The 21,266-nt window shown below is 34.6% G+C and overlaps 1 protein-coding gene across 17 annotated transcripts in view; it reads left to right on the top strand.

The window, feature by feature from the left end:
* RPS6KA6 (ribosomal protein S6 kinase A6) overlaps positions 1 to 21,266 on the top strand; it is a 216,849-nt gene that overhangs the window by 149,099 nt on the left and 46,484 nt on the right. For 13 of the 17 annotated variants that reach the window (XM_072744751.1, XM_072744749.1, XM_072744753.1 and 10 more), the window contains 9 exons: positions 2,261 to 2,403; positions 5,603 to 5,673; positions 5,903 to 5,991; positions 6,772 to 6,830; positions 9,294 to 9,396; positions 10,407 to 10,537; positions 10,968 to 11,090; positions 11,721 to 11,810; positions 12,787 to 12,945. In XM_072744751.1, the coding sequence (XP_072600852.1) occupies positions 2,261 to 2,403; positions 5,603 to 5,673; positions 5,903 to 5,991; positions 6,772 to 6,830; positions 9,294 to 9,396; positions 10,407 to 10,537; positions 10,968 to 11,090; positions 11,721 to 11,810; positions 12,787 to 12,945 (968 nt within the window). The remainder of the gene's footprint in view (positions 1 to 2,260; positions 2,404 to 5,602; positions 5,674 to 5,902; positions 5,992 to 6,771; positions 6,831 to 9,293; positions 9,397 to 10,406; positions 10,538 to 10,967; positions 11,091 to 11,720; positions 11,811 to 12,786; positions 12,946 to 21,266) is intronic. The other 4 variants (XM_072744756.1, XM_072744757.1, XM_072744752.1 and 1 more) reach the window with 1 other exon arrangement.

Below are 21,266 nucleotides of genomic sequence, written 5' to 3'. Positions count from 1 at the left end.
TCAGCAGCATATGAGACTAGTTGCTCTGCATCCTTGCCATTACTTAGTATTGTCAGTTTATTTAGCTCTACTGATAGACATATAGTGGTATTCTTTGGGGTTTTAATTAGAATTCCCCTAATAACTGATGAGAGTGAGCATCTTTTTATTTCTTTGGAGAAGTATCTGTTCAGATCATTTGCCCTTTTAAAAAGAGTGAGTGGTTTGTTTTCTTATTATTGAATTTTGAGTTTTTAAAATATATTCTGAATATAAGAGCTTTATCATATATGCAGTTTACAAATATTTTCTGCAGTCTATAACTTCTTTTTTTCTTCTATGAACAGTATCTTCTGAAGAGTTTTGATGCTGGTAAAGTCCAGTTATCAACTTTTTTCTTTTATGAATTATACTTATGATGTTGTATCTCAGAAATACAAGATCACAAAGATTTCCTCCTTTTATTCTTTTGGAAATTTTAAAGTTTTAGGTTTTACATTTTCTGTGATTCATTTTTGGTTAATATTTATGTTACAAGGATTTTTTATATTAATATCCTATTGTTCTGGCACCATTTGTTGAAAAGAACTTAACTTTCTTCATGGAATTGCTTTTACTCCTTTATCTATCTATCTATCTATCTATCTATCTATCTATCGATAGATAGTCAGATGTAATGCAGCACATATGATCTTAAAAAAAATCACTCCACTTTGAATAATTACATAATAAAATGCAAATGACTTAATGGGGAAACTGAGGTTAGAGGTTTAACATTCAGATATATAATGAGACCACAAAAGGAAGACAGGAAGTTGACAAAAATGACAGCATTACTTTACACTTCTAAATGTGAAAGAATGTATAAACACTACAATAAGTAGGAAACTTACCTCAAAAATATCCTGAAATTTGCTTGTAGAATTGTTTTCAGAAAGGTTACAGTTTGTTTAGTTATTGTGAAGTAGTAGAAGATAGATTATCTGGAATTCTGAGGAAGGTTGTAACACTACAGGTAGATAAGAATGACTCATAATACACCTGGTGAGCTGAAATAGCTGGCAGATGTTTGGGGTATGTGCATGTGTCTATTTCTACTTGGTTGCTTCAGCTAAGTGCAGCTAGAAAACAGCTAGTGTTTTCTTGTAGACAAAATTGCAGGTAAACCACACATTAGCCAACCCCATTTGAAACTTATACTCAAATTGTTTCCTAATGTATCAATCATATTGTAAAAAATTTGCATTTTCAAAACAAGCATTATAGTAGACCTATATGTTTTCTATTCTTGGACTTAGTCTACTCACTGTCCTTTTGCATTGATATATATCAACATGCATATCAATATATATTGTCATGTATGTATGACATATCTATGTCTATACTTTCTCCAATGCCAAACTGTCTTGATTACTATAGCATTATAGTAAGTATTGAAGTGAGGTAGTATTAGTCCTCAGTGTTTTTCTTCTTCAAAATTATTTTGGCTATTGTATTTCCTATAGTCTTTTTTATAAATTTTAAATTTAGTTTTTTGATTTTTATAAAAGAAATCTTGCTGGAAGTTTCATTGACTCTGGATATTGGCTTTTAGTAGAATTGATATATTTAACAATATTGAATCTCCCAAACCATGCATACGATATGTTTCTCCATTTATTTAGATTTACTTTGATTTCTTTCATCAGTGTTTCTAGTTTGCAGTATACATATCTTACATATACTTTGTATATTTATACCTGTGGATTTCATGTGTGGATTTTTTGGTGGTATTATAAATGGTACTTTGTGAATTTCAGCTTACAATTTTTCATTGCTATTACATAGGAATAAGATTGATTTTTATATATTGGTACCTTTAGCTCTTGAAAGCTTTAAACAAATGGAAGCTTACCAAAGCCAAAGCATAATTGGTTTTTTAGTGTTTTAAAAAATGTAAGTTACTCTCTTCTTTTTGTCTTAGTCTGTTTTAAAACTTAGATCACTATGAAAGCTTTGATTTAATTATTGACCTCTCAGAATTGCTGAATAGATATTTTAGATAGACATGAAAACATGTATTTTGATGATGAAAATTAAGTAATCTTTAAATGCTCTTAAAGAGTATCTTTATGAAATATTGGCCGCATTCCATTATTTGTCTCACAGGAGAGCTTTCTTAAGAGTAATTATAGGCCATCCATGAATTGTTTTAAGGTCTAACATATAATTTTATTTCTTTTGGTATATTCTATTTTCTGAATATCTTCAGATATATTTTTGTGACACATTGTTATTACAGATTTTGGTCTCAGCAAGGAATCAGTTGATCAAGAAAAGAAGGCTTACTCATTTTGTGGTACAGTGGAGTATATGGCTCCTGAAGTAGTAAATAGGAGAGGCCATTCCCAGAGTGCTGATTGGTGGTCATATGGTGTACTTATGGCAAGTACTGTTATTTTTTAAAATTTTGCCAATATAAAGTTAATATTATTTAAAATGTTAATAAATTTTGCAATATGTCAGGAGAGAATAGAGTTTTTATAATTTATGATTACTAAAAAACTTGTGACTGGCTAGGTGTTATACAGTAAGAATTGAGGATTTAATATTCTGATTTCTTTAAAGTTCCTAGATTAAAAAGTAAAATGGCAGCATTCTTTTATAAGCCATTCAAATATAAAAGTTAGAAAAAGGCTTACCAGGTTTTAGATTTCAGAATACTATGTTTAATTCTCACATGGTATTTTAATTAGATATCACAGAATTTATCACTTTACCATAAACTGTCTTACTGTCTAATTGTTCCATGCATGTCCCTAGAAAGATTGTAAACTTCTTGAGGAGAGCAATCATATTTCATACTACTTTTCATCTCCCATGATACCTAGCATAGTCAACATACAAACTGACTAATTTGGTATAAATTAAGAATAGAGGGCACCCAAGTGGCTCAGCTGTTTAGTGCCGCCTTCAGCCCAGGGCCTGATCCTGGAGACCTGGGATGGAGTCCCACGTCAGGCTCCCTGCATGGAGCCTGCTTCTCCCTCTGCCTGTGTCTCTCCCCGCCGCCCACCCCATGTCTCTCATGAATAAATAAATAAAATCTTAAAAAAAAGAGCTTGTGACCTTTAAAAAAAAAAGAATAGAATTTGCAGTATTAAATAGGGTGATAAATGAATAGCTATTGAATCAATTTGCCTGTATAACCCATCTTGCTGATAATCTATTTTGATGATAATCCATTTTCCCTATATACTACTAAATGATATACTATATCATAAAAAATAAATGACATACTATATAACACATCAATATATTAAGGCCTATTATAAACCTGGCATTGGGGAGGGCAGTGGAGTAGGAATAAACTGGCAGTACAGTACTTGACGTTTTTCATCACCTAAGAAAACATACAATCTGGCTGGGGAAACAATTGGAACAGCTAAATAAACTGTCTGACAGTATACCTTAGGAATTCAGGCAAGAAATCATATAAGTTGATTTAGGAAAAGTGGAAGAAGTGGAACTTAAATTAAGAAGTATGGAGTGCCCCTGGGTGGCTCACTGGTTGAGCGTCTGCCTTCAATTCAGGTCATGATCCCGGGGTCCTGGAATCCAGTCCCACATTGGGCTCCCTGCAGGGAGCCTGCTTCTCCCTCAACCTGTGTCTCTGTCACTCTCTGTGTCTCTCATGAATAAATAAAATCTTAAAAAAAAAAGAAGCATGGATAAAATTTAAATAGCTCCAATTCAAGAAGGATAGTATTGTGATCATATTAGCAAAGAACTGTAGAACCAATTAGAATATTAGAATAGTAGTGGAAAATGAGGGTCATGGTGGAGGAAATGAGACGATAAGCCTATCAACATATGTATGCAATTCTCTGAGTAGTAGGAAACTTTTGTAGATTCTTTAACGAGATGATAATTAGAGAAAAATGTATTTTAGGAAGGAAGAAGTGACTGATTTTAATACCTTATTTAATGTCACAGATGAAGGAGAAGGAAAAGGTCAAAGATAATGAAACCTTTACAATTTATGAACTTTAAGGAATTGAAAGAATAAAAGTTCAGTAGAAAAGAGATAGTTGGGATGGAGAGAGCTGGTTTTAGAAGTGGAGAAATAATTTATCTATAACATGTTGCATAGGTTATTATAGGTTTGTGGTTAACCCCTTGGTGGTAATAAATTAGGAATAGGAAGTGGAGAAAGGATCAGAATCATCTGGAGATGTTAAAAAAAAACTACTCAGTCAGCCAACATACAGTTTAATTTAAGGGGGAGTTTTGATTACGATATAATATATTCCTTCCTTTTGTCCTTGCCATTACCACCTCTACTCCTTCAGTCCCGAGTGGAGAGCTATAACTTTAGGTTTGGATGTAGGGAACTGGAGCTTGAGAGCAATAATCCCTCTATATGATACTTTCTTTTTCTTCTTTCACTTTCTGTGGCTCCTACCCCTACTTCTTAAGTATCCAGTTGAAAAATATTACTATAGATTTGGGAGGGAGAACTGAGACTTGAGAGAGATTGAAGCTGGAACAGATTTGAAAGTCATCAGTATATAGGAAAGAGTTGAATGGATAAGCTAACTAAGATTGTAAATTCAGATAAATGAGCAGAGGACTGGGGTGCCTGGGTGACTCAGTGGTTGAGCCTCTGCCTTTGGCTCAGTGCGTGACCTTGGAGTTCTGGGATCAAGTCCCACATTGGGTTTCCTGCATGGAGCCTACTTCTCCCTCTGCCTCTCTCTCTCTGGGTCTCTCATGAAGAAATAAGTAAAATCTTTAAAAATAAATAAATAAATGAGCAGAGGACTGAAGCCAAAGCCATTATTCAATCTAAGTTCAATATTTAAATATTAGAGAAATAAAAAGTTTTCCCTTTAGTGAAATCTAATGATCTTAATGTTTAGATCCAGTCTTTTTTATACCATTATTTAATGTTCTAATTACCACATTGTTGTTAAATCTCTTAAGGAAAATGCTTTTTAGCCATGTGCAACTGTCTCAATTTTTTTTTCAAGATATTGGTGTTTGTGTTGTAGCCTCTTGTTCTTTTTTGATTGGTTTTTATTGGGGGGGGGCGTGAGGAGAATGAGAATGGTTAATCTTTTTTTTTCCTTTTCTTTCACTAAAGACTAGTGATATTGAGCATTTTTTAATGAGCTTATTAGACTTTTGTAGAGCTTCTTAAGTTTTTATTTAAATTCCAGTCAGTTAATATATATTGTAATATTAGTTTCAAGTGTACAAAGCATGTATGAATTTGAAATGGTTCAGTGCTTATCTTTATTTTCCATTCATTGTTAAATGTTTGCTTTAAAGGCATATTTTTTAAAAGAAATGTTGTGTGTCTATTTTCAGATTGCTTTGATTTTGTGAACTTAGCCAAATTAGACAGGACTGAAAAAATTGGTTGGTTTCATTTCCTACAGGTCACCTATTAATTGGGCTACATGTAATGGGGTACCAGAAGTGTATTTCTTTATTTGTTACTTTTCTGGTCTTATTTTGACTTATCATGTATATCCTTCATGATTTGATAATCATGTATTAGATGTCTCAAGTTTTTTCCTACAAGATTTTATTGTATATTCTAAGTTCTAAATTATGTGTTACTTTTTGTTTGTTTTAGTTTGAAATGCTTACTGGTACTCTGCCATTCCAAGGTAAAGACCGAAATGAGACCATGAATATGATATTAAAGTAAGTGTAAACACTAGTTTTTTCTTTTGGGAAAAATTCATTGCTTTCAGTTTTGAGAAACTTGTTTTCAATTGACAGAAGAGTATTTTTTCACACTGTCATATTTTCTTCTCCTACCATATAAAGGACATTATTTGTCATTGTTAAAGCATTCTTTTAAATTCTTTTTGAGGTTTGTCAATGTAAAGAGTGGCTAAATTTAAGTGAATTTTTTAAAAATCTTTTTCAGAGCAAAACTTGGGATGCCGCAATTTCTTAGTGCTGAGGCACAAAGTCTCCTAAGGATGTTGTTTAAAAGGAATCCAGCAAATAGATTGGGTATTCTTTATTGTATTATATTGTATTGTCTTTTATAACAATACACTGCATGTTTTAGGAGGATAATTGTAACTTCAAGCTCTCTGGCTTAATTCATTTACTGATGCTATATATTTATACCTAGAAGTTTGTATTTTGTATGTACATAGATCCAGTAAACTCTTATGGCCATAATTTAAAAATGGAGTAGTCTACTTATTCAAAACTACTGTTTAATATCATTTTGTATATTACGTGGTTTGCCTTTTTAAAAATAATTCACAGAATTATCCCTTATATAGGTAATCCTTTTGATATTTGAAGATAGTTATTTTGTACCTTCCAGTACTCTTCAAGTTAAATATATCCATAGCCTCTTGTTATTTTCCCAGTTTCTGGTAGCCTTTCCCTGGATCCAGCTGTGATCCTATTATTTATGTACTTGTGTTTAAATTTCAATGTCTATTCTGTTGAACTTTTTAATTTGGCATTGAGATACAGCTGTAAGTTGAATTGTGAAGAAAAGAAACTATACTTCAATTTTGATTATGTTAAATATTATTTTGATTCAATTTGGAAGGCATTTCAGTATTTCATGATATTTTATGTGCTTCAATGTGTACATCAGATATATTTTACTGTATTAAATTTAAAAAATCACAATAAAATATCAGATAAAAATCATAAAATTTTCACTGCAAGGAATCTATGATATGTGTATATTCTTGAGATAACAGCAGAGAAGCCAGGTAGAAACATTAAAAGTATTATAGTAGTAAAAAATTATTTCTTTTTTTATAGGTTCAGAAGGAGTTGAGGAAATCAAAAGACATCTTTTTTTTGCAAATGTTGACTGGAATGTAAGTTCAGTAGAAACTCTGTTACTGAGTGACTAATATGAATTAACACTGAAGAATAAAATGGTCATATTAGGACTTTGTTGATAAACTTAATCCTGTTGTTTTGTTTTTGGTGTGAGATTTTTATTTAGAGATATAGATGTCATGGCAATTACCTTGAACCAAATGTGTGTGGATGATATTTAGTAACTTTCTATTACCCATATGTTTTATCTATTAAGTATGGTTACTGTTCTCCCCTATTCTCAAATTAGGGAATGTGGAGAAGAAATAGAAAGGGGTAAGGGGGTGAATGATAAGGCAAATTCTTAAAGAAAATGAATTCTAATTCAAAGAGGAGAGTAACCACACTTAACCGATAAATAGCTTCTATACAGCAATCAACAAAACTAAAAGGCAATCTAAGGAATGGGGAAGATATTTGCAGATAACATAACTGATAAAGTGTTAGTATCTAAAATATATTAAAAACATATAAAAATCAATACCCAAAAAAATGAATAATCCAAAATCTGGACAGAAGACATGAATTGACATTTTTCCAAAGACATCCAGATGGCCAGCAGATACAGAAAAAGATGCTCAACATCACTCAGTGAAATATCACTTTACACTAGTTCAGAATGGCTAAAATCAACAACACAGGAAACAACAGGTGTTGGCAAGGATGTAGAGAAAGGGGAACCCTCTTAAATTGTTGGTGGGAATGGAAACTAGTGGAGCCACTCTGGAAACAGTATGGAGGTTCCTCAAAAAGTAAAAAAATATAACTACCCTATGACTTAGCAATTGTACCACTAAATATTTACCCAAAGGATACAAAAATACTGATTTGAAGGGATCCATGCACCGTAATTTTTATAGCCGCATTATCAACAGTAGCCAAAATATGGAAACAGCCCAAATGTCTATCAACTAATGAATGGATGCCAGAAGTGTATTTCTTTATTTGTTACATATATATATATATATATATACATATATATATAAATAGAATATTAGTCATCAAAAGGAATGAAATCTTGCCATTTGCAACTACATGGATGGAACTAGAATGTATTATGCTCAGCAAAATAAGTTAGAAAAAGATACCATATGATTTCACTCATATGTGGAATTTAAAAGAACAACACAAATGAACATGGTTGGGGGAAAGAGGCAAAACAAGAAATAGACTCTTAACTATAGAGAACAAACTGAGGGTTGCTGGAGGGGAGGTGTGTGTGGGGGGGGTTAAACAGGTGATGGGTATTAAGCAGGGCACTTGTTAGGATGAGCATCAGGTGTCGTATATAAGTGATGAGTCACTAAATTCTACACCTAAAACTAATATTGCACTATATGTTAACTAGCTGGAATTTAAATAGTTGGAAAAATTATTTTTTATAATTGTAAACTGCATAACATAAGCCATCAATATTAATACCCTAAAAGGGGGAATCCCTGGGTGGCTCAGCGGTTTGGCGCCTGCCTTCAGCCCAGGGCATGGTCCTGGAGACCTGGGATTGAGTTCCACATTAGGCTTCCTGTATGGAGCCTGCTTCTCCTTCTGCCTGTGTCTGTGCCTCTCTCTCTCTCTCTCTCTCTCTCTCTCTCATGAGCAAATAAATCTTTAAAAAAAAAAAAAGGAGTCTGCCCTATGTCATATGTGTTTGCATCCCTTTTTTGGTGTCCTTGTATCCTCTTGTCATTTTTTTTTTCTAATACTTGTTTACTCGTCCTTTCTCCTTAACTAGACAAAGGGCAATGTCTTTTTTTCCCATCATTCTTATATCTAAATAGTTTATGTTAATTTCTCTTAATTTAAATAACAAAGAATGGAATGTTATATATTAAATCAATGAAAACCAAAGTAATTCTCTATTAATTTTCCCCCACTATGGGACTGTGACCTTTAGAAAAGCCGATTTTAAAAGAGAGGAGTAGATTTTCATGTATTATAAAATGTTTTAAGAGTCTTTCAAAAATAAATTTTAGGAAGTTAAATTATTGACAAATCATATTTTTGTTATAGAGTAAGAGCCCTAAATAGTGTTTTTTAGGCATGTTTTTATGTAAAAAATTATTTTAGGTGAAATATATACTTCTTGAAGATAATCTATTAGTTTTGAAATTCTTGAATGTTATTAGTATTTGTATATGGTTGCATTGTGATATATTCTACATGGTTATTTTATCTATGAAAATTCAAGTCAGTTTTTGATATCCAAAACTGAACATCCTTCATTGTGAAAGCAACTTTTGGCACCACTGTTGTTTCTTGGTCTCATTTGACTGGGCACATTATTTCTCAAATTTTTAGTATTTGGTTAACAGGTATCTGAAGCCTTTTAAAATTTTAGTTATTAAATTGTGAGTCTTCTGTTAAGGACTATGAATTTTATGTTCTGCTTTCCTTTAAAAAATACAATAATTTTAAAGTGTTAATATGATTTTGTATTATCTTGTTGATATTTTTTCTAGAGATTATATAGAAGAGAAGTTCAACCTCCTTTCAAACCTGCTTCTGGAAAACCAGATGATACTTTTTGTTTTGATCCTGAGTTTACTGCAAAAACACCTAAAGGTAATGCATGTTTATATGTAACATCAGACCTTTTAGTTCAATTAAATGTTTAAAAATAAACTAGGGGGGTACACCTGGGTGGCTCAGTGGTTGAGCATCTGCTTTGGGCTCAGAGTGTGATCCTGGAGTCCCAGGATCCAGTCCAGTATAGGGCTCGCCTTGGGGAGTCTGCTTCTCCCTCTGCCTATGTCTCTGCCTCTCTGTGTGTCTCTCATGAATGAATAAAATCTTAAAAGTAAACTAGCTTCTTAGATAAAAACTAAATGAATTTTAAGTTTGCAGAGGGTTGATTTGTTCTATATGAAAGTGTGGATCTTATATCCACAATGATGCCATATTGCTTGGGCATAATTCAAGCAGAGGATTTAAATAGGAAATATTTATCAGGGAAGCAAGGGCTTAGGAAAGGGTAAAAATCTTTCCTGTTTTAAAAGTCTTTTGACATGCTAATACATTATAGGGTAAGGGGTAGGAGGTAAGATGAGATATATCAGTGATTCTTTCTTTTAAGATTTTATTTATTTATGAGAGAGAGAGAGAGAGAGAGAGAGAGAGAGGCAGAGAGGCAGAAGGAGAAGCAGGCTCCATGCAGGGAGCCTGAAGTGGGACTCCATCCCAGGTCTCCAGGATCACGCCCTGGGCTGAAGGTGGCTCTAAACCGCTAAGCCACCAGGGCTGCCTATACCAGTGACTCTTAAAATTTATAATTTAATGACGTCTACTCATAGTAGCATCTACTTCATATATTCATTTAACAATTATTTAATACCAACAAATATTGAACCTATTAAGCAGTGAAAATGCAGCAGTAAACAGAATGGGCAAAAATTGTAATCCATGGTGCTTGCATACTAGTGTGGGGAGACAGATAATATGCAATAAATGAAACACATGATATACTATGTCTGATGGAAACATTTAATGGTTTCTTTTATACTTAAAGAAATGCTAACATTTCATATCATAGAATTCTGTGTAGTTCTAATTGAATACAATTATTTGGACATTAGATTCTCCTGGTTTGCCAGCTAGTGCTAACGCTCATCAACTCTTCAAAGGATTCAGCTTTGTTGCAACGTCTATTGCAGAAGAATATAAAATCACTCCTGTCACAAGTGCAAATGTGTTACCAATTGTTCAGGTAAATTCCACTTAATCAGATAATTCAATATAGGGATAACTTTTTTTCAGTTATTGCTAATGGATTTACACGAATTTAGGTGATTTTTAACTTCTTAATTTATCTCTGTATATAGTATGATTTAAAGATGTCTCTATGGTTTGAGAAAAATACATTAGTAGTATCCTTTAATTAAATTTATGTAGTGTCTTCTGACAAAAATAATGGAATAACAGTGTTTAAGCTAGTTGGTTTGTTGTTTTGGCTTTGGGCATCTAAAAAACCTAACATTTAGGATCAGCTCAGAATCTCCTTAAACCATTTGCAAATACTGATAAAACCTCTCTCTATAATGAATTTTTAAAAGATTTCAGGCTGATGCATATTTAGGAGAGAAGATAAAAAATGTGAAAATATTTCATTCTCCTTAATATTTTACCTTAAAAAATAGATAAATGGAAATGCTGCACAATTTGCTGAAGTATATGAATTAAAAGAGGATATTGGTGTTGGCTCCTATTCTGTTTGCAAGCGATGCATACATACAGCTACCAACATGGAATTTGCAGTGAAGGTATTATCTCTGAGCCTAAATTGTTTGTTTGTTTTTATATATATAAGTTAAATTAAAGGTTAACTGACAAACATTTTTCAATGGAGCAAGTGGAGATAGCAAAGATGAGAGAGGAAGAGATTTTTCTCAAGTATCTAAATTCCAGTCAGTTAACATATATGGTAAAATTAGTTTCAGGTGTAGAATTTAGTGATTCATCACTTACATATATCCCCCAGTGCTCATCAAGATGGGGGAAAAGTCTTAAGACTTAATATTGTTATTTGAATTTATTTTGGAGGAATGGTATATTTCATGATAGTCTTGTTTTAAATAGCTTTATTTTAATATAGTATAAGATTGTGTAATTATGATAATTACTGTTAAATTTGGATTACATTATCAGTTGGCATAGCTTCAGTTAAGTGGAATATAATTTTAAGGAAAGTGTTCTGGGTTTTTTTAGTGTTCTGGTTTCTTTTAAGTTTCTGTTATAGGAAATTTTTAAATGTTAAAATAATATGAAATAAGTGTCAGTCTTGAGTTTTAAGTGTTTGCTTAAAATACAGTTATATTGACTATATTTCATTCATTTTTAGACAAAGACAATAATTTGGTTTTCTCTGAAAATTTTCTTAACTTATTTCTTAGATCATTGACAAAAGTAAGAGAGACCCCTCAGAAGAAATTGAAATTTTGATGCGCTATGGACAACACCCCAACATTATTACTTTAAAGGATGTAAGTATTTAAAATCTATGTATCAGCTAAGCTAATGAAGTTTTGACACTTTTTCTTTTTGAAATTATTCGTTTTATGGTATATTCTACTTTTATACTATAAAACCTCAAAACTCTTAAATTTGCCACTTCACTTCTTTTTTTCCCCTGTGATTCTGTACTCCTACCCTTCTTTTACAAGATCAAAAGGGAACATGATGGTTGGTAAATGACAGTGTCTTGATGGCTTGAATATATTCTGGCTGGTCAACTAATCAACATTATAACCAGCACCATTTATTATCCGGTAGTACCTTAAATATAAATGATATAGGAGAAATGGAATCTGCCAAATTCTAAAATATTTTACTTTCTTGATTATATAGCAAATGGCTATAGCATTGTGGATTGCTCCTTGAGTGAAACAGTATTATGCATTTTGATTAGTAATTTGTAAGCAGTATTTTGTTATAAACACACACACACATATGTGCACACATATCTGTATACACAGATATCTCACATGCCCTGAATGAAATGGTACACATATTTTTTCTTATTTATTCTCCTTAACATAGTATTTGAATTTGACAAATATTTAAGACACCATATTAGATAATGGACTGTGAGGATGATATTTAAAAACGATGTATTTACTGCCAGAAGGAAGATGGTTATTGGTAGAGAAGTGGCTATAATATAGTCAAATAGAGGATAGATGCCATTTGAGATGCCACAGAGATCTGTTGTTCCATTTATATCAGTTGATGAAGCATAATGTACAACTTCAAAAGTTAATGCAATGATATGTTTAACATGGTTTCAAGACTATGTAGAAAGTTATTTAGCCATTTTAATCTTCAGTGTAGACTATACTATATTAACAGTAACGGGATGATGTCCTTTAATAACAATAGAGGTTCACTAGAAAAGGAAAGTAAATATAATTACAAAATTTCATAATTATAATTATAAATAATAATATTAATTTTTTTTAGGTTTTTGATGATGGTAGATATGTTTACGTTGTTACGGATTTGATGAAAGGAGGAGAACTACTTGACCGTATTCTCAAAAAAAAATGTTTCTCAGAACAAGAAGCTAGTGATGTATTGATTGTAATAACTAAGACAATTGACTATCTTCATTGTCAAGGAGTAAGTTGTAGTTATATTCTCCTCTCTTCAATTTTGGGACTTATAAATCTTCATAAAATTATATCTAGCAGATGCCACACAAAATGAGTTTTTGAATAAATGAACTGTTTCCTGTAAATATATTTCTTTAAATTTTATTATTGGAGTTCAATTTGCCAACATATAGCATAACACCCAGTGCTCATCCCACCAAGTGCCCCCCTCAGTGCCTTCCCAGTGACCCCAACCCCCTGCCCACCTCCCTTTCCACTACCCCTTGTTCATTTGCCAGAGTTAGGTGTCTCTCCTGTTTTGTCATCCTCACTGACATTTTCACTCATTCTCTCTCCTTTCTCCTTTATTCCTTTTCACTAATTTTTATATTTCCCAAATGAATGAGATGATATAATATTTGTCCTTTTCCGATTGACGTATTTCACTCAGCATAACACCCTCCAGTTCAATCCACGTCAAAGCAAATGATGGGTATTTGTCAAATCTAATGGCTGAGTAATATTGCATTGTATACATAGAACACATCTTCTTTATCCATTCATTTTTGATGGACACCGAGGCTCCTTCCATAGTTTAGCTATTGTGGACATTGCTGCTAAAACATCGGGGAGCAGGTATTCCAGCATTTCACTGTATCTCTCTCTTTGGAGTAAATCCCCAGCAGTGCAATTGCTGGGTAATAGGGCAGATCTATTTTTAATTCTCTGAGGAACATCCACAGAGTTTTCCAGAATACACCAGTTGACGTTCCCACCAACAGTGCAAGAGGGTTCCCCTTTCTCCACATCCTCTCCAACATTTGTTGTTTCCTGTCTTGTTAATTTTCCCCATTCTCACTGGTGTGAGGTAGTATCTCATGGTGATTTTGATTTGTATTTCCCTGATGGCCAGTGATGTGGAGCATTTTCTCATGTGCTTGTTGGCCATGTCTGTGGCTTCCTCTGTGAAACTACTGTCCATGTCCTTTGCCCATTTCATGATTGGATTGTTTATAGACCTTGGATACTAGCCCTTTATCTGATAGGTCATTTGCAAATATCTTCTCCCATTATGTAGGTTGTCTTTGAGATTTATTGACTGTTTCTTTTGCTGTGCAGAAGCTTTTTTTTTTTAATTAATTTTTATTGGTGTTCAATTTACCAACATGCAGAAAAACACCCAGTGCTCATCCTGTCAAGTGTCCACCTCAGTGCCCATCACCCATTCCCCTCCAACACCCGCCCTCCTCCCCCCTTCCACCACCCCTAGTTCGTTTCCCCGAGTTAGGAGTCTTTATGTTCTGTCTCCCTTCCTGATATTTCCCAACATTTCTTCTCCCTTCCTTTATATTCCCTTTCACTATTATTTATATTCCCCAAATGAATGAGAACATACACTGTTTGTCCTTCTCCGATTGACTTATTTCACTCAGCATAATACCCTCCAGTTCCATCCATGTTGAAGCAAATGGTGGGTATTTGTCGTTTCTAATTGCTGAGTAATATTCCATTGTATACATAAACCACATCTTCTTTATCCATTCATCTTTCGATGGACACCGAGGCTCCTTCCACAGTTTGGCTATTGTGGCCATTGCTGCTAGAAACATCGGGGTGCAGGTGTCCCGACGTTTCATTGCATCTGAATCTTTGAGGTAAATCCCGAACAGTGCAATTGCTGGGTCGTAGGGCAGGTATATTTTGAACTCTTTGAGGAACCTCCACACAGTTTTCCAGAGTGGCTGCACCAGTTCACATTCCCACCAACAGTGTAAGAGGGTTCCCTTTTCTCCGCATCCTCTCCAACATTTGTGGTTTCCTGCCTTGCTAATTTTCCCCATTCTCACTGGTGTGAGGTGGTATCTCATTGTGGTTTTGATTTGTATTTCCCTGATGGCAAGTGATGCAGAGCATTTTCTCATGTGCATGTTGGCCATGTCCATGTCTTCCTCTGTGAGATTTCTCTTCATGTCTTTTGCCCATTTCATGATTGGATTGTTTGTTTCTTTGGTGTTCAGTTTAATAAGTTCTTTATAGATTTTGGAAACTAGCCCTTTATCTGATATGTCATTTGCAAATATCTTCTCCCATTCTGTAGGTTGCCTTTTAATTTTGTTGACTGTATCCTTTGCTGTGCAAAATCTTCTTATCTTGATGAAGTCCCAATAGTTCATTTTTGCTTTTGTTTCTTTTGCCTTTGTGGATGTATCTTGCAAGAAGTTACTGTGGCCGAGTTCAAAGAGGGTGTTGCCTGTGTTCTCTTCTATGATTTTGATGGACTCTTGTCTCACATTTAGATCTCTCATCCATTTTGAGTTTATCTTTGTGTATGGTGAAAGAGAGTGGTCCAGTTTCATTCTTCTGTGCAGAAGCTTTTGATATTGATGAAATTCCAATAGTTCATTTTTGCTTTTGTTTCTCTTGCCTTCATGGATGTATCTTGCAAGAAGTTACTGTGGCCAAGTTCAAAAAGAGTGTTGCCTGTGTTCTTCTCTAGGATTTTGATAGGTTCTTGTCTCACAATTAGATCTTTCAACCATTTTGAGTTTATCTTTGTGTATGGTGTAAGGGAATGGTACAGTTTCATTCTTCTGCATGTGGATGTCCAATTTTCCCAACACCATTTATTGAAGAGACTGTCCTTTTTCCAGTGGATAGTCTTTCCTGCTTTGTCGGATATTAGTTGACCATAAAATTGAGGGTCCATTCTGGATTCTCTATTCTGTTCCATTGACCTATGTTTCAGTTTTTGTGCCAGTACCACACTGTCTTAATGACCACAGCTGTGTAGTACAACCTGAAATCTGGTACTGCGATGCTCCCAGCTCGTTTTTCTTTTTTAATATCCCTGTGGCTATTCGGGGCCTTTTCTGATTCCACACAAATCTTAAGATGATTTGTTCCAACTCTCTGAAGAATGTCCATGGTATTTTATAGGGATTGCATTAAATGGGTAAATTGCCCTGGGTAACATTGACATTCTCAAAATATTAATTCTGTCAGTCCATGAGCATGGAATATTTTTCCATCTCTTTGTGTTTTCCTCAATTTCTTTCAGAGGTGTTCTGTAGTTTTTAGGGTATAGATCCTTTACCTCTTTGGTAAGGTTTATTCCTAGGTATCTTATGCTTTCGGGTGCAATTGTCAATGGGATTGACTCCTTAATTTATCTATCTTCAGTCTCATTGTTAGTGTATAGAAATGCTACTGACCTCTGGGCATTGATTTTGTATCCTGCCATGCTACCAAATTGCTGTATGAGTTCTAGCAATCTTGGGGTGGAGTCTTTTGGGTTCTCTATGTAGAGTATCATGTCATCTGCGAAGAGAGAGAGTTTGACTTCATCTTTGCCAATTTGCATATATTTTATTTCTTTTTGTTGCCTGATTGCTGAGGTGAGCACTTCTAGTACTATGTTGAATAGCAGTGGTGAGAGTGGACATCCCTGTCTTGTTTCTGATCTGAGGGGAAAGGCTGTCAGGTTTTCCCCATTGAGAATGATATTTGCTGTGGGCCTTTTATAGATGGCTTTTTGGATGCTGAGGAATGTTCCCTCTATCCCTACACTCTGAAGAGTGTTGATCAGGAATGGATGCTGTCTTTTGTCAAATGCTTTCTCTGCATCTATTGAGAGGATCATATGGTTCTTGTTTTTTCTCTTGCTGATATGATGAATCACATAGATTGCTTTACGAGTGTTGAACCAGCCTTGCATCCTGGGGATAAATCCCACTTGGTCATGGTGAATCATCTACATAATGAATTGTTGGATCCCATAGGCTAGTATCTTGTTGAGAATTATTGCATCTGTGTTCATCAGCGATATTGGTCTATAATTCTCCTTTTTGGTGGGGTCTTTGTCTGGTTTTGGAATTAGGGTGATGCTGGCCTCATAGAATGAGTTGGAAGTATTCCATCTCTTTCTATCTTTTGGAACAGCTTTATTATAATGGGTATTGTTTCTTCTTTACATGTTTGATAGAAATCCCCCGGGAAGCCATCTGGCCTTGGACTTTTGTGTCTTGGGAGGTTTTGGATGACCGCTTCAATTTCCTCCCTGGTTATTGGTCTGTTCAGGTTTTCTATTTCTTCCAGTTCCAGTTTTCGTAATTTGTGGTTTTCCAGAAATGCACCCATTTCCACTAATTTAGTGGCATATAGCTGCTCATAATATGTTTTTAAAATCGTATGTATTTCCTTGGTATTCATTGTGATCTCTCTTTTTTCATTTGTGATTTTTTTAATTTGAGTCTTTTCACTTTTGTTTTTAATAAGGTTGGCTAAAGGTTTATCTATCTTATTCATTCTTTTAAAGAACCAACTCCTGGTTTTGTTAATCTGTTCCACAGTTCTCCTGGTCTCTATTTCATTTTGTTTTGCTCGAATATTTATTAATGCTCTTCTTCTGCTGGCTTTAGGATCTATTTGCTGTTTTTTTTCTCTAGCTCCGTTAGGTGCAAGTTTTATCTTTTGTATTTGAGTTCTTTCCAGTTTTTGGATGGATGCTTGTATTGTGATGTATTTCCCCCTCAGGACTGCTTTTGCTGTATCCCAAATATTTTGAACGGTTGTATCTTCATTCGTATTAGTTTCATGAATCTTTTTAATTCTTCTCAAATTTCTTGGTTGACCATTTCACCTTTTAGCAGGATGGTCTTTAACCTCCACGTGTTTGAAAACCTTGCAAATTTCTTCTTTTGATTTAGTTCTAGTTTCAAAGCATTGCAGTCTGAAAATATGCAGGGGACAATCCAAGTCTTGTGGTATTGGTTAAGACCTGCTTTGTAAAGCAGGTCTATTGTGGTCTATTCTGGAGAAAGTTCCATGTGCACTTGAGAAGAATGTGTATTCAGTTGCATTGGGATATAAAGTTCTATAAATATCTGTGAAGTCCATCTGGTCCAGTGTATCCTTTAAAGCTCTGGTTTCTTTGGAGATGTTGTGCTTAGAAGATCTGTTAATTGCAGAAAGCGCTGTGTTCAAGTCTCCTAGTATAAGTGTATTATTATCTAAGTGTGTTTTAATTTTGGTTATTTATTGATTGATTTACTTGGCAGCTCGCATAAATATTGATGATTGTTGGGTCTTCTTGTTGGATAGATCCTTGAAGTATGATATAGTGTCCCTCTTCATCTCTTACTACAGTCTTTGGGATAAACTTTAGTGCATCTGATATAAGGATGGTTACCCCTGCTTTCTTTTGAGGACAATTTGAATGGTAAATAGTTCCCCATCCTTATATTTTCAGGCTGTAGGTGTCCTTACGTCTAAAATGAGTCTCTTGTAGACAGCAAATTAATGGGTCTTGCTTTTTTATCCAGTCTGAAACACTGCGTCTTTTGATGGGGTCATTAAGCCCATTCACATTAAGAGTTACTCTTGAAAGATATGAATTTAGTCTCATCATGATACCCATTCAGTCCCTGTTTTTGGGGATTGTTTTCTTGGACTTCCTCTTTCTTTTACAGACCTCCCCCTTAATATTTCTTGCAGAGTTCGTTTGGTGGTCACTTATTTTTTCAGTTTCTGCCTATCTTGGAAGCTCTTTATCTCTGCTTGTATTCTGAATGAGAGCCTTGCTGGATAAAGTATTCTTGGCTGCAGGTTCTTCTCATTTAGGACCCTGAATATATCCTGCCAGCCCTTTTTGGCCTGCCAGGTCTCCATGGAGAGGTCTGTTGTTAACCTAATACTTCTTCCCATAAATTTTAGGGATCTCTTGTCTCTTGCTGCTTTAAGGATCTTCTCTTTTTCTTTGGAATTTGCAAGTTTCACTATGAAATATCAGGGTGTTGAGCAGTTTTTATTGATTTTAGGGGGGATCTCTCTATCTCCCTATCTCCTGGATCTGAATGCCTGTTCCCCTTCCCAAGTTAGGGAATTTCTTAGCTATAATTTGTTCAAATACACTTTCTGGTCCTCTGTCCCTTTTGGCGCCCTTTGGGACCCCAATTAGAGTTTTCCTTCTGAGTCTGTCATTACTTCCCTTAACCTTTCCTCATGACCTTTTAATTGTTTTTTTTTTTTTCTTTTTTTCCTCAGCTTCCTTCCTTGCCATCAACCTGGCTTCTATGTCACTCACTCAATCTTCTACCTTTTTAAGCCTCATCATTAGGACCTCCAGTTTGGATGGTATCTCATTTAATTAATTTTTAATTTCGGCCTGATTAGATCTAAATTTTGCAGTCATGAAGTCTCTTGAATCCTTTATGCTTTTGTCCAGAGCCACCAGTAGGTTTACAATTGTTCTTCTGAATTGGCTTTCTGACATTGAATTGTGATCCAAATTCTGTAATTCTGTGGGAGATAGTACTGTTTCTGATTGTTTTGGGTGGATTCTTTCTTCTCTTTATTTTGCTCAGTGCAGAGTGGCTAAAAACAAGTTGTACTGGAAAAAGGAAGGAAAAGGGGAAGAGAAAAGGGGGGAAACAAACAAAAAACAAGAGGGGTAGCCTCTGATTCTGTATACTGTAAGTCCCTCGACTTCCCCTGTAGCTTTTCAGTGCTGCTTCGTCAAGAACTTGCTCTTCCCTGTCCTTCCAGCTGGTCTATTGGGGGAGAAGCCTGCTCTGATGATTCTGCCAGGTGCACAGTTCAATGCTAGCTGTTTATCCTGTGAGGCCCCTGCTCTCTGGTGGCCCTACTCAGTCCCAGGCACAAGGTGACACCAGGGAACAACAACAGTGGCTGTGGCCAGCTCTCCAGCTCTGGAGTCAGCTCCAGCGGTAACTATCGCAGTCTCTCAGTTCACAGGGAACTGGATGCTCCTGGAGCAGGGGCAGCAGGAGCGTCCTCACTGTCGTGTGTCCTCCCGGCCTCCACTTGTCCCAAGGGGAGCGCCGAATCCTGGGCTGTGTTCCCGGTGCCTTGTGCTCCAGGGTCTGTGCTGCTGGAATCTCGATCCCAGGGCCAGATAGTTCCCTCTGCGTGGAGCCGCCACCTGAGCCGCTGCCTCAGCTGTTCCCAGCCATGCTGTAACATATATTTCTATAAAGAATATTCTAATAAAACTCATAATATATTAAAAGTTTAGATATTGGAAATTGGGTAATACTTTATTCTCTTAACTCTCCCTGTTTCCCTGATTTAAAAGCATATTAATTTTAAAAAATGGTTTGAATTTAATTGTATCTAACCTTGACTTTGAAATTATTAACCTTAATCAAACTTAAAAAGTCAAAAGAAGTGTCCAGGGAAATGTTGTATTATTCAAATTATGCTGTATCTTATATATAAATTTCTGGCAGTTAAAGAACTCTATATCTTTTGGGGGGTTTAGGTGTCATTCAAATGTAACATTATTTTCATGTGTACAACAGTGATTCAACAACTCTATACATTATGTTGGACTCGCCACTACCATTCTGGTAGTTTTAAGGTGATACCTCATTGTGTTGATTTGCATTTTCTTGATGATGAGTGATACTGAACATCTTTACATGTTCCTGTTGGCCATCTATGTCTTCTTTGAAAATATGTCCAGAGGACTATATATCTTGACCTTGCCAACCCCTCTTCAAAATACAGTAACAAATTTGGATTCTAAACATTTGAAATATTAATATATTAAAATTTGTGGTGGATGACCAGGCCTGTTATTTTGCTTCCAATATCTTCATAAAGAAAGCAAATGAATTGAGTTATGAAAAAAGGTCAATTTTATTATATACAGCTATACAAGGAAACAGTCACAAATAATTTAAAATTTTAAATTTGAATAAGTTGTAATAGTATATATGTACTCACTTAAGTATAAACAGTTAAAAATGGACAATTCAGAATTAGCACAGTGAAAATTCAATAGGGGCCCTTCTTAAAATTAAGAAAAATAAGCCAGTACTTATTGGGTGGTTTAAGAGAGAATCATAGTGCTAAAGGAATAATTCTACTATAGTTTAATCCTTGATTGTCTTCATCAACACTGTAAAATAAAGGGTGATCAGGATTTTTGAGAAAAGTTAAATAACTATTTTTTGTTTATTATTTTAGAAACCTTCAGATTCTTACATCAATTAAATAAACCAATGACATATTGAGCATTTCTACATGCCAGGCATTGTAAAAAGTGTTGCAGATTCAAGCATGAGTAAGACTTGGTCCTTGTCTTTTAAAAACGTTTAGTGTAGTAAAATGCTGATCAAAGATAGGTCTAGAATACATGAAGTAGATAATATTAGTAGGAAAATCATCACATAGAGAAATTCAGAATATTTTCCATTTCTAGCATTTCATTTGGTTTTAATTGTTTCTGTTTTTCTTCTGAGAGTTTATTTTTTTTTCTAAAGATTTTATTTATTTATTCATGAGAGACACAGAGAGGGAAGCAGAGACATAGAAGGAAAAGTGGGC

This window comes from Vulpes vulpes, chromosome X, assembly GCF_048418805.1.
Source record: "Vulpes vulpes isolate BD-2025 chromosome X, VulVul3, whole genome shotgun sequence".
NCBI lineage: Eukaryota > Metazoa > Chordata > Mammalia > Carnivora > Canidae > Vulpes > Vulpes vulpes.
Note: the sequence above shows the minus strand (reverse complement) of the source record. Positions and strands in the feature narration are given on the sequence as shown.